We start from the raw sequence: 14,087 nt of genomic DNA, 5'->3' as shown, positions 1-14,087 counted from the left end.
GGGGGGGCGGGCCTCAAGGCGCGCCAGCGCCCACAGGAGGCTGTGGGTGGGGGGGTTGAAAAGGCGAGGTAGGGTGAGCAGGGACAGGTGATGGACCAGACGAGAAAAATCAAGAACCCAATGGCTTGAGGCCAAGCGGTACACAAGGGAGGGCGTGGATGAGCAAGAGGGTGGCTAGTGGTGGGGGTGGGGGGCGGCGGGGGCGGCCGCAGCCGTAACCCGCACTATGTTCGTGGCAGCAACCACCCCCCCATACACACGCTCGCGTGCGCTCGCGCGCCTGCGCGCGTGCTCACGACTCACCCGCTGAGCTGTGGGGGTGAGAGGCGTGGCAGCTGCTCCAGGACCGCCGGCAGCAGCGCGTCCACGGGGCACAGCGACCCTGGCGCGGGGCGGTGGCCCAGCCTGGGAGGGGAGGAGATTTGGGGGAGAGATGATGAGTAGAGCAAGGGGTTGCATGGGCTGAGGGGGGCAGAGCAGCCCAACGCCCGCACGCAACGGGCGCTCGGGGGGGTGGTGGAAGTGCGAGTTCAGCAAGGCGCAGCCCAACGCCCCTCATTGCCGGGTCGCTGCTGACCTTGGCTTCAGTTTGTCTTCCACCCCCCCCTTCTGCCAGGACCGACGCCGCAGCGGCCCTGCAAAATGCTTCCCTGCAGCGGCCCAACATCGAGCCCGGCCCCCCCCCCCTGAACCCACCTCGCCAGCGCCCACAGCGCCTGCGCCAGCTCCCCCGGCCCCGCGCCCCCGGGCCGCAGCGCTAGCTCCTGCGCGAGCAGCCCCCCCGCAGCGCCCAGGACCTCCTGCGGGCCGGCGCGCTCCCCCAAGATGGCCAGGGACCGCAGGCAGCCCGCCAGCTGGTGCGCCCCCAGCTCCGGCGCTGCGCGCTCCAGCGCGCCGCGTAGCGCGGCGAGCCATGCGGGCCCCGGGGCGAGCCGCGCCTTGGCGACGCCCCACAGCAGGCGCGCGGCCGCGGCCGGCGGCGCGGAGCGCAGCTGGTCGGCCGTGGCGGCGAGCAGCCGCTGGCAGAAGCGGCGGTCGAGCGCGGCGCCCATCCTCACGAGCGCGCCCAGCGCCGCCGCCCACGCGTCGAGCGAGGGCCCCGCGCCGCGGTCCCATGCGGCGCAGAGCTCGTCCTGCGCCGCCGCCAGCCACGCGGCGCCGGGGCGGCGGCCGGCGCGGGCGGCGGCAGAAAGCAGGTCAGCGGCCTGCTGAGGTGGCGCGCCCCGCAGGAGCGCACGCGACTCCCTGCAGAGCGGGCACATGGGGCAGGTAAGGGAGGGATGGGTACGCGCGGGAGAGATGCGGGTGTGGCCAGACGCCAGCGGGTGCGGCTGCGGCTGCAGTGCGGCCCCGCAATCGGGCTGGACTGTGCTTGCTCCCCTGCTCTACCTGGCAGCCCCACCGCGGCCACGGGCCCCGTCGAGGCCGCGCACCTCTCCACCGCCGCCCACCACGCCTCCTCTGGCGCCTCCCCCAGCGCCGCCCAGTGGTCCAGCAGCGCCGTGATGAGGCCCAGTTCGCGGCACCGCGCCAGCGCCCCGGGCCCGCCGCTGAGCAGCGCCTGCACAGCCGCTGGGCTGACAGCGCAGTCGGGCCACGCGGGCGCTGCTGCATCCGCCGCGGCGCGGCGCGCCGCCTCTTGGAACTGCTCAAGGTGCTGCGGTTGGGGAGGCGCGCGGACGCGCATGGTGGCGGGGCCGCCGATGACGCCGCCGCGGGGCGCGTAGAAGCCAGCCTGGGCGCCGGCGCCGGCCGCGGCGCCGGCGGGGGCTTCGGGGGGTGCTGAGACGAGCGTGGCGGCTGCGTTGACGGCCCACAGTGGACTAGAGCTGGCGTGAGACTGTGAAAAGCCAAACGCTGCGAGGCAAGTGGGCTGCGTGCAAGGGGCGGGGAGCGCTTGTTAGGCACGGGCGGCAAGCGGCATTGGCGTAGGATACTTGCAGCAGGCAGCAGCACAGGCAAGCGCCATCAGCAGGAGCACCACCTGAGCAACATTGGCCATCAAATCACTCATATCAGCTTTTCCCACCTGTTGATTTGACCGCGATGCCCGCCATGCAGGCCTGCGGGCTGTCGAGCGAAGGCCTCGGGATGAAGCGGGGTGGCGCTCACCGCCTTGTAGGCGGGGTTTTCCCCTCTGCATGCGCTTTTTTGTTCACAACACACTTGAATTTTGTTTTCCACACGCAGACGGGCAACGCGAGGCTGATAAAACAGCGTGCCGCGCTCGGAACTCAAGGGCGCCAGAGCTTCACCAGAGCTTCATGTTGTGCAAGTTGGTTCTAACGCAACTTTGGATGTCGAGCGTCGGGTTGTACTCGGCAAGCGCGCAAGAGGCCCTGCCGCGGTCACTGGCAGCTGCGGAATCACTGCCAGCACTGCATGTCGGAGCTTTGGGACATGGCGGCGGCCTGGGCCATAAAGCCACGTGGATCCTTTACTTTGGAACCAAATCGGGCCGATTGGCGCCCAGTGGTGTCAGCTGGACCTCTGTCGCCGCATCGAGCACTGGTCGGTCACTAGCCAGCCCAATGGCCAGGACCAGGAGTCAAGGCAAGGCCGGGGACACACGCATGCCAATGCTGGCGCGGACCAACGCTGGCGCAGACTATTGCTGGCTGAGTAACCAAAGTTTTGAATCCAGATCTTGTTGCAATGCCCTCTCCACAACAGCTGTCAGAAATAGTGATAGAGTCAGGGGTTCAAACCAGCCGCTGAGGCACGGCAGGTTTGGGCTCAACCGAAATATTTGCCAGCCGCATACATACCTTCGTCTGCCCCTGGACTGTGGCCAGCTGTGCACAAAAACAAGCAGAGCTCAATACAATATGATTATGCCCAGGAGTACACAAACATTTTGCCACAGCACAGCGGTTTGCGCCAACGCAGACGGGTCGGCCCGGAGGGCTTGGCCGACGCGCTGCGCCGCGGCTGCCCATGCTGGCGTGGCTTATATACTATTGCGCGCCCTGCTTCAGCGCGTTGTGTCGTGTGCCGCGTGTGCATTTGCAGCACACCGCCGTGCAGGCAACCCTTTGCAGCCTCGCTTGTGGCACCCTCTCGTCTCTCTGCAGCCCTGCGCATCCCCGCTCATCGGAGCGGCAAAGAGGGGTATCATCGAAATCTCCCTCAGAGCGCCGGCGCGCGGCGCGGCAGCTGCGTGCCCTGCCGCGCTGCAAGGCGCCGCCGCCTGCCGCCGCAGCCCAGGGCGCGGGAGAAGTAGGCGTCGGATGAGTCGAGGTCGCGGCACACCGCGGCGGGCGGCGATGCCCCGCCACGCCCTGCGCCGGCATGGGTCGTGGTGCTGAAGGGCACGCAGCGCCCGGCGGCCCAGCGGCAGCCAACTGCGGGGGTGGTGCAATGAAATACGGGGTGAATAAGCAAGGAGCGCAAGGGGCCGCAGCAAATGCTGCAAGCACTCAACCCTTTTTTTTGCCTTACTGCCGGGCTTCTCACACTACCAGCCAAAGGCCGATGCACCCGCAGCCAGCCCGCCGCGCCACCAGCTGAGGGCCCAGGCGTGGCGTGCAAATGTTGGAAGCCATTTGGTAACCTCCGTTGCATGTCAAGCATTAGGTGCACATGTCGCGGCCTGCTTGGTTGCAGGAGCTGTCCTGGTTGTCAACGCCCGAGCCGGCAGTTTGAGATGGGCTCGACCGTTGAGGCCGACCGCGCCTGGCTCGGAGGATCGTACGGTATTCGTGCCGCTCCGCCCCTCACCTGCCGGGCATGTGCTACTGGAAGTAGCCCTGGCGCATTCCTGGGCCTCAGCGACCCTTGCCATCAGGAGCGCCGCCAGCAGGAGCGCAACGGCCAATCTTGCCGACAGGCGGAACAATGTCATGATGCTGTGAGCCTGCTTGCGGTGGTGCGAGATACATATACAAATAGTTTCATGTGATTGTTCATGTACCGCTGTGGGGATGCAATTGCAATCATGCCGTGTGTCCTGCACCAAACGTTTTGAGTCGTGACCTGGCCCGTCAGGTTGGGACTGCAGGGACTTGCCATGACATTACCCATGCTCGACGATAAGATAAAGCCGCATATAACCTCCGAAACCCTGGTTGGCAACAGCGTCTAGGATCTGGCACAAAGATCTCGCACTTCGCGCCAACGTGCTATGTCCACTGCACGATGAGCACAGAGGATGTCGATCTTAGGGCCGCGGCCGGCATGCATGCTGTATGGCGGCGCAGCGCTGTTTCGACGCTGTATGCGACGATGCTGCACCGCATGCTGCCGCGCGACGCCCTGACCGTCCGGTGGCTACCTGGCGTCGAGGATGCGGGAGGCTCTCCACCGATGGTGCGCCAGCGCCTGCTGGTCGGCACGCGGCACGAGGAGCAGGAAGAGGAGGGCGGCGCACCACCAATTGGCTGCTGGTTGCTGGTGCTGGGGGCGCTGTTGCCTAGCCTGTATGCGCTGCCTTCGCAGCAGGGGCCCTACCCGAGCATCCCGCCAGACCTGGAAGTGCTAGAGGTGTGTTTCAGCTGGTTATCTGGGTGTTGGGGGCGCATTCCTCAAGTCTCGTGGCTGTGCTTTCGACCCCCGCTTCCCTGCTCACTGCACCGAAAGCGCTTCCAGGAACTGTCATTGTGCATGCTCTAAGCCAAACCCACGCTCTCACCCTCGACTTCCTGATATCCACCCGCCCGCCCACCCGCCCGGGGACCCCTTATCCAACCCAGCGCATCCCCCATGGCCCCCATGATGTCAACCGCGCCGCCCTTATGCCCGGCAGCGATGACATCATCGCCACCACCAGCGACTGCGGCGACGTCTTCCTCTTCAGCAGGGCTGCGCAGCGGCGGCGCTTGGGGCTCTCTGCCAGCACCGCCAATGGCGGCAGTCGGGAGCAGCAACAGGGGCGGCAGTGGCGCGGCATGGGCGCAGCGGCGAGCACGGGCGACGAGCCTATGCATGATGCAGAGGCGGAGGCCGGTGCGAGTGGTGAGGACGAGGGAGCGGGGGAGGAGCAGGAGGTCTCCGACGACGGCTTGGAGGGCAGCGCTGAGGGCTTCAACCCCGATTGCGTGCTGGAGGGCCGGTCAGGGGGCGGCTTTGGCCTCTGCTGGGACCCGGGGCCTGGCGGACGCACACTGCTAGCGGCCGGCAGTGGCGCCAGCGGCTGCAGCGGGGGCGGAGCCGTCCGAGGCGGCGTCGTGTGCGTGTGGGACACCGGCCGAGCGGCAGAGGGTGCGGCTCGGCTCGCGCCGCTGGCGACACTGCCCTCTGGCCATGCCGCAGCCAGCGGCGCCAACGACGTGACCTGCGGCCCTGACGGCGGCGGCGCGTTTGCAACCGCGGGCGACGACGGCGCTGTGCGGCTGCACGACTGGCGGCAGGGTGGCAGTGGTGGCGGCGGCAGCGGCGGCGGCGGCAGCGCGCTGCTATTCCAGTGCAGCCGCGGAGAGGCGCTGGATTGCCTGCAGTGGGAACCACGCCCCGGCAGCCACCTCATCGCCGCTGGTGGCGGCGAGGGCGCCCTGTACGTGGTGGACACGCGGCGCCCCGGCCACGCGTTGCTGGCGCGCCGGCAGCATGCAGGCGCGGTGGCGCAGGTGGAGTGGGCGGCGAGTAGGGCGGGCGTGGTGGCGGCGTGTGGCAGGGACGATGGGTTTGTGTCGGTCTGGGATGTGGCGCAGGCAGCGGCGACGGGGGCAAATGGCCCAGGCGGTGCCGTTGAGGTCGAGGGAGTGGCTGGCGGCGGCCAGACGGGTCCGGAGGGGGCGCCGGCCAGTAGACAGCGGGCTCGCAAGCAGGCGGCGCCCCATCACAAGGGCGTTGGCCCAGCCGACACGTGCAGCGAACGGGTCAGGCAGCACTTGAGACGGGTGGCGGGTGGCAGCGGCGTTCCTGCCGGCCTGCTGTTTCTACATGCAGGCCTCAGTCTATGCGAGGGGCTGGCCTGGAACCCTGAGCGCCCCTGGATGGTGGCGTCGCTGGGGCGGGCGCCAATGGAGGTTCCAATAGAGGACGGCAGCGACGGCGACGGCGGCGGTGATAGGGACGGCGGCGGTGGCGGCAAGTCCAAGCTAACCGAGGCGCCTGTGCTGCAGCTGTGGGAGCCGCTGGCGCTGTCAGTGGGGCTTGGGAAAGTGCGGTAGTGGCGCGTCCAACGTGGGTCGGACGGCCTTTCTGTTGGGATGCACTTCACTCTGCTTTGTCAACTTGATTGTTGAATAACTTGTTCATCCCCATGCATTCATTGGGATGGCTGTACAGTATTTGACGTGGTTGTTCGGTTGATTTTGCTGACCCATGCTTTGCATTGTTTCTTCCTCACTTTCAGATCCCATTGGGCGTGGCCCTGTTTTTCTGCATGGCCGACACACACACAGGAGCGTGCTGCTGTAGTGCATCATATACATGTATGTAAGAGTGGTTTACGGTAGCAGGCCAGCACCCGCCCGCCATCTGATCATGCAACTATGCCACGTGTGGGTTAACATAGTATCTGCAATCTGGGTGGTATGTGCAGGTTCGCAGAGTGGCTTTTGCTGCCCTATGTCTTACTGTCTTGCAAGTACCCAGGGTTGCAAGTATGCCTGTCGTGTTTGGTTGACTGCCTTGACTGCGCATCACCCATGGCAACTCTCATGCGGAAGCACAACACTACCATAATGTTCAAAGAGTTCAAATTTCGTTGTATTCCTGCATTAACATCGCATTTGATCGATGATGCAAGCCCTGCATGAAGGCGAGCCCATGGGTCGCGAACTCTGAAGGGCGCATCCAGGACGCATCAGGACGTAATGTTCTAGAAGTATGATGATATGGTCAAGGTGCGCCCCTGTCCGTTCAGGAACCCCGATCGGGCACCGTTCGCACGTACTGTTTCTGCGATGGCAGCAAAGTGACAAGCCCGCACCTCCCGATGCCGGGGCAATCGGCCACTACAAATCCTGTTTCAGCGGCACCAGCAAGCGCTATGGGCACCGGCAGACCTGTGCGGACACCTGCACCACTTTGGTGAGGGGCGGGCCCAGGGTCTGGGCGACGCAAGCTCCTGTGTTGCAAGCAACGGCGAGATTTTGGGAGACAGTGGTAGTGTGGGGCGTCATAGGTGTGGCAACGCTTACGTTGTCACCTTGTCCACCCATTGCAGGGTCTGCATCGCGAACATGGAAGCGCCGGTTCTTTGCGCTGAAGGTGCGGGGCCATCACCTGATGTGCACGCTGTCCCCTGTGTGGAGCAGCGCTTCAACTCATGTCGGGCCGTGGCTATGAATAGAACTCAATTGTTACGGTCACGCCATCCCTCCCACCTGCTTGGAAAAGAGGCCTGTCTAACTCTCTTGCCAGGGAGGTGTGCGTGTGCCCTCTGGCTGATTTGGGTGGTTTGTTCCCACCCTGGAGGCACCACTTTCCCCTCTGGCTGAACAGCTAGGGAACCCCTCTTCCCTTTGGGCAGCCCCGGTATTTCTACCCAACGGCTTTTTTCTTTCGCTGCTGGCAGAGTGTGAACAAAGGTGTGTCACTCCCACACTCCTCCTGTCCAGGCCAGCAACTTGTTCTACTTCCAGGGCACGCGCACCCGCAAGCCCCTGGGGGTCATCCCCCTGGAGGGTGCCCTGGTAGCCGCCGAGCAGCTGCTCGTGCCCTCGGGGCGCGAAAGCGCGCCGCCGCGCGCGCTGCACACGCTACAGGTTGCGCTTCCGTCTGGGTGCGGCGGGGCGGAGGAGCTGGGTGACGCGGCCTACCTGCTGGCGGCGCCCTCGCCCGAGCTGCAGGTGGCGTCGATGGGGGGCTGAGGTGCTGCTGATGTGTGCGCGCTTGCATTGCACGTGGGTCGGGCGTGGCTGAAGAGCGTCATGGCTCGGCGCGCTGTCGCATGACGAGGGCTCACCAGCCTGCGCTCAGGCACAGGAAGGTCGCAGCCGAGGCGCCAGCGCCCTCTGGACCGACCCGCGCGTGTGCCCACCCGCGCCCCCCCCCCTCCCTGCCACGCTCTGTGTGCTCACCTCCAGAAGCTTTGGCTTGCGGCGCTGCAGGGGGCGGCCGTGCCGCGCGGCCTGCTCGTGGCATCGCTGCAGCAAGGGGCAGCTGGCGAAGAGGGGCAGGCTGAGGACACCGCCTGGGGCTCGCCTGAGGCAGGGGATGGCGGCGATGGCCTTTTGGATGGAGGGTCGGCCTCACAGGGGCCCCAACCAGGCGGCAGAGTGCACGAGCTGGCCGCCACATGGCAGGAATGGCAGCACCAGCTGCAGCACCCGCAGGCCCCTGGGGGCGCCGGGGCGCGCGTGTCGCTGCCTCAAGCGCTGCTGCCGGCCACCGGGTCTGTGCCGCGCCTCTCCATGCAGCTTGGGGCTAACGCGTTTGCGTCAGGGCCTGCTGCAGCTGCTGACCTGGCGGCCGCAACGGGGCGGCTGCAGCGGTTGTCCATGGCAGGGGTCCAGGCGGCCGCTGTGGCCGTCCAGGGGGCACGCCCTGGCACTGCAGATGGACGTGCGAGCACCAGCGGTGGCGGCGGCTCGCGCGATGTTGAGCACAAAGAGCACTCGCGGCGCCGGCTGGGCAATGCGGGCGGAGAGCGGCGGCTGCAGCGGTTGAAGGTCATGGCCAGGGAGCCCCGTAAGAAATGCTGGTAAGCGGCTCCTGTCGCGTCACGCTGCATGCAGCAAACCCTCGGTATCCAAAGCGCATGGCTGGTGTCCGCGTTGCCTGAGTTGCCAAGTTGGCGCCCTGATCCCTTCGGTGGCCAAGTGCCCATGCCACATGCGCTGCCCTCCCTTGCAGGTCATGCTGCTGGAGTGTGAGCGCCCTGTCAGACGACGACGCCAGCGCGGCCAGAGCGAGCGGCATGCACAGCAGGACCAGCGGTCAGGGGGCCAACCCTGCCAGCGGCAGCGGCGCTGCCGGCGCCAGCACCGACGACGAGGCCTCAGTTGCGGCTTCTGACAGCACTCGTGCAACACGCAGCACGCGGCAGTGGGCGGCGCGCAGCGGTTCTGTCGCACAAGGCGCCCAACTGTTGAGGCGCTCGATGATGGCAGGGGCACCTGTGACAGGCGGCAGCGCGGCGGGGCCGGGCCCCAAACAACGCGATACAAAAGGCAGTGAATCGAGTATGGACCCACGGCCTCTCAACATGCGCCCCGTGCCTGCAGCCAGCGTGGTCGGCCTCCCGCGACGCACCACCGGTGGCGACAGCTGCAATTCAGAGCGCACGCGTCCCACGCTGCTGGTGGCGTCGCTTTCAGGGGCGGGCGGCGGCTTTGCTCATGCGTCCTCGGCCGGGGACGCTGGCGCAGCGCGTGCGACTTCCCCCGCAGGCCCTCAAGCCAGCTCGGGTGACGGCGGCAGCGCGCAGCACCACAGCGTTCGCCAGAGCGTCACTGCCGCTGACAGCGTGCGTGATCCAGCTGATGGGGGCGGCCTGGCTGCACCGCGACAGCAATTCAGCAGCGGCGCTGGGACACGCCCAGCGGAGACCGCCTCGGCCAAGCGCCGCATGCTGCAGCAGCGGGAAGCCAGCCGCCGCGCGCTCGCCGCCCACCGCCAGAGCCGGGACGGCGACCGGCAGCCGTCGGGGTTTGGCGGGCGCGCGGCGCCGCGCAGTGGCGACAGCAACGGCGGCGATGTAGGTGTGGGTGGTTACGGCTTGGCGGGGGTGGACGTTGACTCGTTGTCGCTGATCACCACATTTGAGGAGGACGACGTGGCCACCACCGGCTGGGCCATCACCGCGGGCCGCTACAAGCGGGGCGACAGCAGCCGCCTGGATTTTGGGGGCCCAGGTCAGCGCAGCCATGGCGACGACAGCAGCAGCGGGTTCCTGTCTGATTTTGGCGGAGAGGACGAGAGCGGCGGCGACGGGTTGACGAACGGCGCGGCAACGGCGGCGGGGATGGGCCGCTGGGGTGGCGGCCTGTCAAGCGGTGGGGGGGCGGCCGGCTCGCGAGGGGTTGGTGGCGGCGGCTTGGTCGGACATGGAGCGCAGAGTGGCGGCTGGCAATTGAAAAGCGGCCAGAGCAGGCGGCGCCTGCCAATGGGCAACCAGCCGGCGGAGCAGCAGGGCAGTGTGCTGTCGACCCTGTCCTCTCTACCAGGGCAGCTGCGTGCGCAGCAAAAGCAGATCGACATGCTTGTGGGGCTCATGCTCCAACAACAGCAGCAGCAGCAGCAGCAGCAGCAGGAGCAGCAGCGAATGCCGTCAGAGGTCGTGGCAACAAAGCAAGGACCACCCTCTACGCAGGAGCAGCGCCACAACGCCGATGGCCGCCCGAGTGCGCTTGCAGGGCGCGGTCGTACTGTCCAGAGCATGGTGCGCAGCTTGCAGCAGCAGAGGCACGCCGCCTCACACGCAGCCCGCGGGCAGGCAGAAGCCGACAGCGGTGACGGGCAGTGCACGCGCGTTCAGACTCACAGCAACACAGGTGGCAGCAGCCGAGTGGCACCTTTTCACATCTCACGCAGCGCCAGCAGCAGTGGCATGACTCCGGCCCTCCGCTTTTCACGCGCTGCTGCACAGCCGCTGCCTCCTCTCCTAGCGGCCAGCCAGAACAATGGTAGCCGCACGGGTGGCGCCGTCCCCGGGGAAACCTTTGGCAAAAGCAGCATCTTGGTGGCCAGCGGAGCCAACACGCTCTCGGAGTACGACGGTGTCTCCAGCGATTTACGGCGAGATTTCCTTGAGCGCTGGCAGCAGCAGCAGCAGCAGCAGCAGCAGCAGCAGCAGCAGCAGCAGCAGCAGCAGCAGCAGCAGCAGCAGCAGGATGAGGACGAGACAGATGCAGCACACCATGATCCCGAAGCTACAGAGGGCGGGGCAAACCTGCCGCCGCGGCCGAATCACTGGGCGACGGGGGCTAGCGGCGGGTCATCAAGTGATGCGGGCAGCGAGGCAGGCCCTGAGTCAGTGCAGCTCAATGAGGAGGTGCCACAGGGCCGACCCCCTCGTGGGTCGATCCTAGCGGCTGTAGAGCAGCTGAGGGGCTCTGTCCTGGAGTTGCAGGAGCGCCTGGCAGCCGTTGGTGGCAACCCCCCTGTCGGAGGCGGAATCCATAGTTTCGACGAGGCAGAGGAGGATGGCCAGGAGGCCGCCGCGCCTCCTGTTGAGCACCACATGCCGCCCCTTCCCGCGCCATCTCCTGCACGACTGAGCTCTGTCAGGGTTGCGGAGCGCAGGAACGTGCCTCACACGGCGCCACCACCGCCTGCGCCGCCACCTCCGCGCCCCGCATCTGGGTATGGTGGCCGCGGCGGCGGTGGTGGTCGGGATCAAGCGCAGCAGCAGCAGCAGCAGCAGCAGCAGCAGCAGCAGCAGCAGCAGCAGCAGCAGCAGCAGCAGCAGCAGCAGCAGCAGCAGCAGCAGCAGCAGCAGCAGGAGGGGCGCGTTGCGGCGAGTTTGATCAAGGGGAGATCCCAGCTGCTGCAGGATGTTGTGGCGGGGGCCGGTGGGGGCCTGCGACTGCGACATGTCGAACGGCCCTCAATGGCCCAGCGCGCTGCTGCACAGCGCGCGCCCGGGGGGTGAGGTACGCACACACCGTGTGTGACACAGGAAGTATGGCGGGCAGCGCCTTTGGCAGCGGCGGCTTCAAGGCACAGCATGTCAGATGTAAGATATGTTCTGGGGGGCTGAAAGTGTCGGTGCAGTGGCCGTGCCTCTGGTCTGCTGCTGCTGGATGGCCCTTCCGATGGCGCATGTAAGACCACAATAAGGCGACTCACAACACACAAATTTTTGTGCGGCAACAAAGGTGTTTTAGATGCCAGTGCGGGGGCATGGCACATGTTTGGATGTATCGCGGGCAGGGGAGGTTGAGTGTGCGTGCGTGACGGCATGGAGTGTGAGGAAGCGAGGGGCATCTTGAGACGCGTCCCATGAAGGGCGGATGAGTCGCAGAAGGGTTTAGATCAAAGGCATTTATGTGCCAAGGACACCCTTTCACCGGAGTGCTGCATCATCCGCCTTGCCGCTGTTGCCAACCATGCGTCACGCGGAAGCTGGGGGGTTCGCTATCACCGACCAAAAGCGGCGTCCCTTCACACCGTGTCCATGGAGTCTTGATCATCGTTTTGATGCTAACAAACAGATTCCCGCAGCTTACCGAGGATAAACCACCCAATCGCAGCGGCCTTCGACAAGAATCGTCACCCACACCGCCAGTCCGTGTCTAGCTAAGAGCTGAATAGAATTACCTGCAATATTCCGCTGCCCTGCGTGTCCTTCGCGAGGTCATACAAGGTGAGAGAGGACCCGCGCGCAGTGGCCCAAACGGGCCACCCCGCGCGGCCGCCCAGCAGGCCGTCCAACACACCTGTATGATGGGCCATACCGTCCCTATTGTCTCAGCTGATCGTTGTTTAACTCTCAGCTTGCCTTGCTAGCCAAACGGTGCAGTCCCGCGATCCTGCAGTCCGCGCGGCGTAGCGTGGTTCTCTTGTAGGTATGAGCCGAAAATACATCATCATCACTGATTGCCACTCCCCTTGTGCACGCCTCACGCAGATCAAAAAGCCCGCCCTGTCCAGATGACTCTCTCCCGCGCGGCATATGCTGCCTGCGGCTTGGCTAAAGTGGATGACAATGCCATCATCGAAAGTGGCAGCAACTGCAGCTCCGGGGCCGTCCTGTCTCTGGACTCGTTACTGTTCGGTGGCGGCGCCGACGACCTGGGCCCTCAGGACCTCGATTCGCCCTGCTTTGACGTGGGGCCAGCCACGCCTTCTTGTCAGGCCATCTGGGCAGCGGATCAGGTCGTCGGTGCATCTTTTGCGCAGCTCGGCGTGCCGCGGACCAACCTGGGTGCCCTGAGCGTATCTGCCCAGGGCCCAGAGCGCTTTGTGCGCCGTGTCAATGGCAGCGTGCTGAAGATGCCACTGATGGGCCGCGAGTGCATCACTGGCACCAGTGGCGGCATATGCTGCCGCAAGCGCACCGCCGACGGCCTGGCCGCGACCGGTACCGCCGCAGCGGTGTGCGCAGCGCAGTCCGGAGAGCAGCGCATGCCGCCTGTTACACCCCTGGCGGCATCCTCGGCGCGGGCAGGTGCCATGGAGGGCCGTAGCCAGTGGGGAGAGACGCTTCAGGTGGGGCAGGGACCTCTGCTGTGTGGGGCCCCTGGGGGCCCTGGGGTGGGGTGGACTTCCACGTCGGGTCTGCAAAACCGGGCCCCGCGCGCAGGGGTTCCGCAGGCGCAGCTGCAATGCAGCCCCAAGGAGCGTGCATGCTGCGCCTGTCGCACAGGACCCTTTACCCACCGACATGCTTCGACACCATGTCACATCCCGTTCCCACCACTCCCGCAGCGCCACGCCGCCGAGCAGGCCGCCGCCCGCGCCAAGCGCCTGAACGCCCCGCCGGCCGCCAGCCGCTGCCTCAAGGGCGACGCCACGGGCGTGGACACTGCCGTCGGCGCCACCATCTATACGGCCTGCGCATCGCCGCCGCCGTCGCCGCGCGTTGATTGCGCACCACTGCCGGGCTTCTCAACGCGCCCCGAGAGCGCGTCTGCCCAGCACGGCCCGCTCGGTGCGGGCGCGTTCGGACCTGGGCTGCCTCCGCGCGCGTTTGTGCCGATGATTGGCGGCGCCGTGCCGCCCCTGAATGCGGCGGCGCGCGTTGGCTGGGCAGCCTGACACACTGCGGACAGCCATGCTCACCACGGCTTGCCAAGTCCCCCACAAGCAGCAAACCCGATTGCCTGTCATGTGACTCGTGATACGGCTGCACAGCCGCCCACTTCTTGTCACTTGTCTTATCCCTGTCACCCACGCCTCGCGTTGCGACGGGGCCACGCCCGGCTGTCCCCAAGGCGGGAGCGCGTGTGGCCTTGCCTGCGTTTGCGCTTGGCAGGGCGTTGTCGTCTACAGCACAGTGCCCATATGGGCCCCTTGACAGCGCTCCTGTTTTCTTGTGGGTGTGCCGCACGTTGACAAAAACCCTAGCCGTGAGACCCATGAACAGACCATACCACCACAACAACACACCTTGCACGGGTGGCCCGGTGCCCCTGCGGCACAGGCTGGCGATTCCTCTACCCAGAGCGCCGCCCCTGGCCCGCAAAGATGCCCGACGAACGAACGTCTGGCAACGCTGTTCGGGGGGCTCGTCAACTCCATCCTGCACCAATGCT

The 14,087-nt window shown here is 66.3% G+C and overlaps 4 protein-coding genes across 4 annotated transcripts; 3 read left to right on the top strand and 1 right to left on the bottom strand.

Annotated features, from left to right (window-relative positions):
• Positions 1-299: 299 nt before the first annotated feature.
• MNEG_5628 (hypothetical protein) lies at positions 300-2,057 on the bottom strand (the record flags this gene model as incomplete). The annotated part of the gene is made up of 4 exons (XM_014045897.1): positions 300-405; positions 697-1,245; positions 1,434-1,782; positions 2,030-2,057. The coding sequence occupies 4 exons, from the start codon at positions 2,055-2,057 to the stop codon at positions 300-302; spliced, it is 1,032 nt and encodes a 343-aa protein (XP_013901351.1).
• Positions 2,058-4,733: 2,676 nt separating this feature from the next.
• On the top strand, positions 4,734-6,110 carry MNEG_5627 (hypothetical protein; the record flags this gene model as incomplete). The annotated part of the gene is made up of 2 exons (XM_014045896.1): positions 4,734-5,580; positions 5,887-6,110. The coding sequence occupies 2 exons, from the start codon at positions 4,734-4,736 to the stop codon at positions 6,108-6,110; spliced, it is 1,071 nt and encodes a 356-aa protein (XP_013901350.1).
• Positions 6,111-6,779: 669 nt separating this feature from the next.
• MNEG_5626 (hypothetical protein) lies at positions 6,780-7,757 on the top strand (the record flags this gene model as incomplete). The annotated part of the gene is made up of 2 exons (XM_014045895.1): positions 6,780-6,788; positions 7,506-7,757. 2 exons carry the CDS (start codon positions 6,780-6,782, stop codon positions 7,755-7,757), a joined length of 261 nt encoding a protein of 86 aa, XP_013901349.1.
• Positions 7,758-12,483: 4,726 nt separating this feature from the next.
• MNEG_5625 (hypothetical protein) lies at positions 12,484-13,590 on the top strand (the record flags this gene model as incomplete). The annotated part of the gene is made up of 2 exons (XM_014045894.1): positions 12,484-13,041; positions 13,261-13,590. The coding sequence occupies 2 exons, from the start codon at positions 12,484-12,486 to the stop codon at positions 13,588-13,590; spliced, it is 888 nt and encodes a 295-aa protein (XP_013901348.1).
• Positions 13,591-14,087: the final 497 nt, after the last annotated feature.

The sequence above is a fragment of the Monoraphidium neglectum genome, assembly GCF_000611645.1.
Source record: "Monoraphidium neglectum strain SAG 48.87 unplaced genomic scaffold scaffold00854, whole genome shotgun sequence".
Classification (NCBI taxonomy): domain Eukaryota; kingdom Viridiplantae; phylum Chlorophyta; class Chlorophyceae; order Sphaeropleales; family Selenastraceae; genus Monoraphidium; species Monoraphidium neglectum.
The sequence above is the reverse complement of the archived record's forward strand: the minus strand, read 5'-3'. Positions and strand labels throughout refer to the sequence as shown.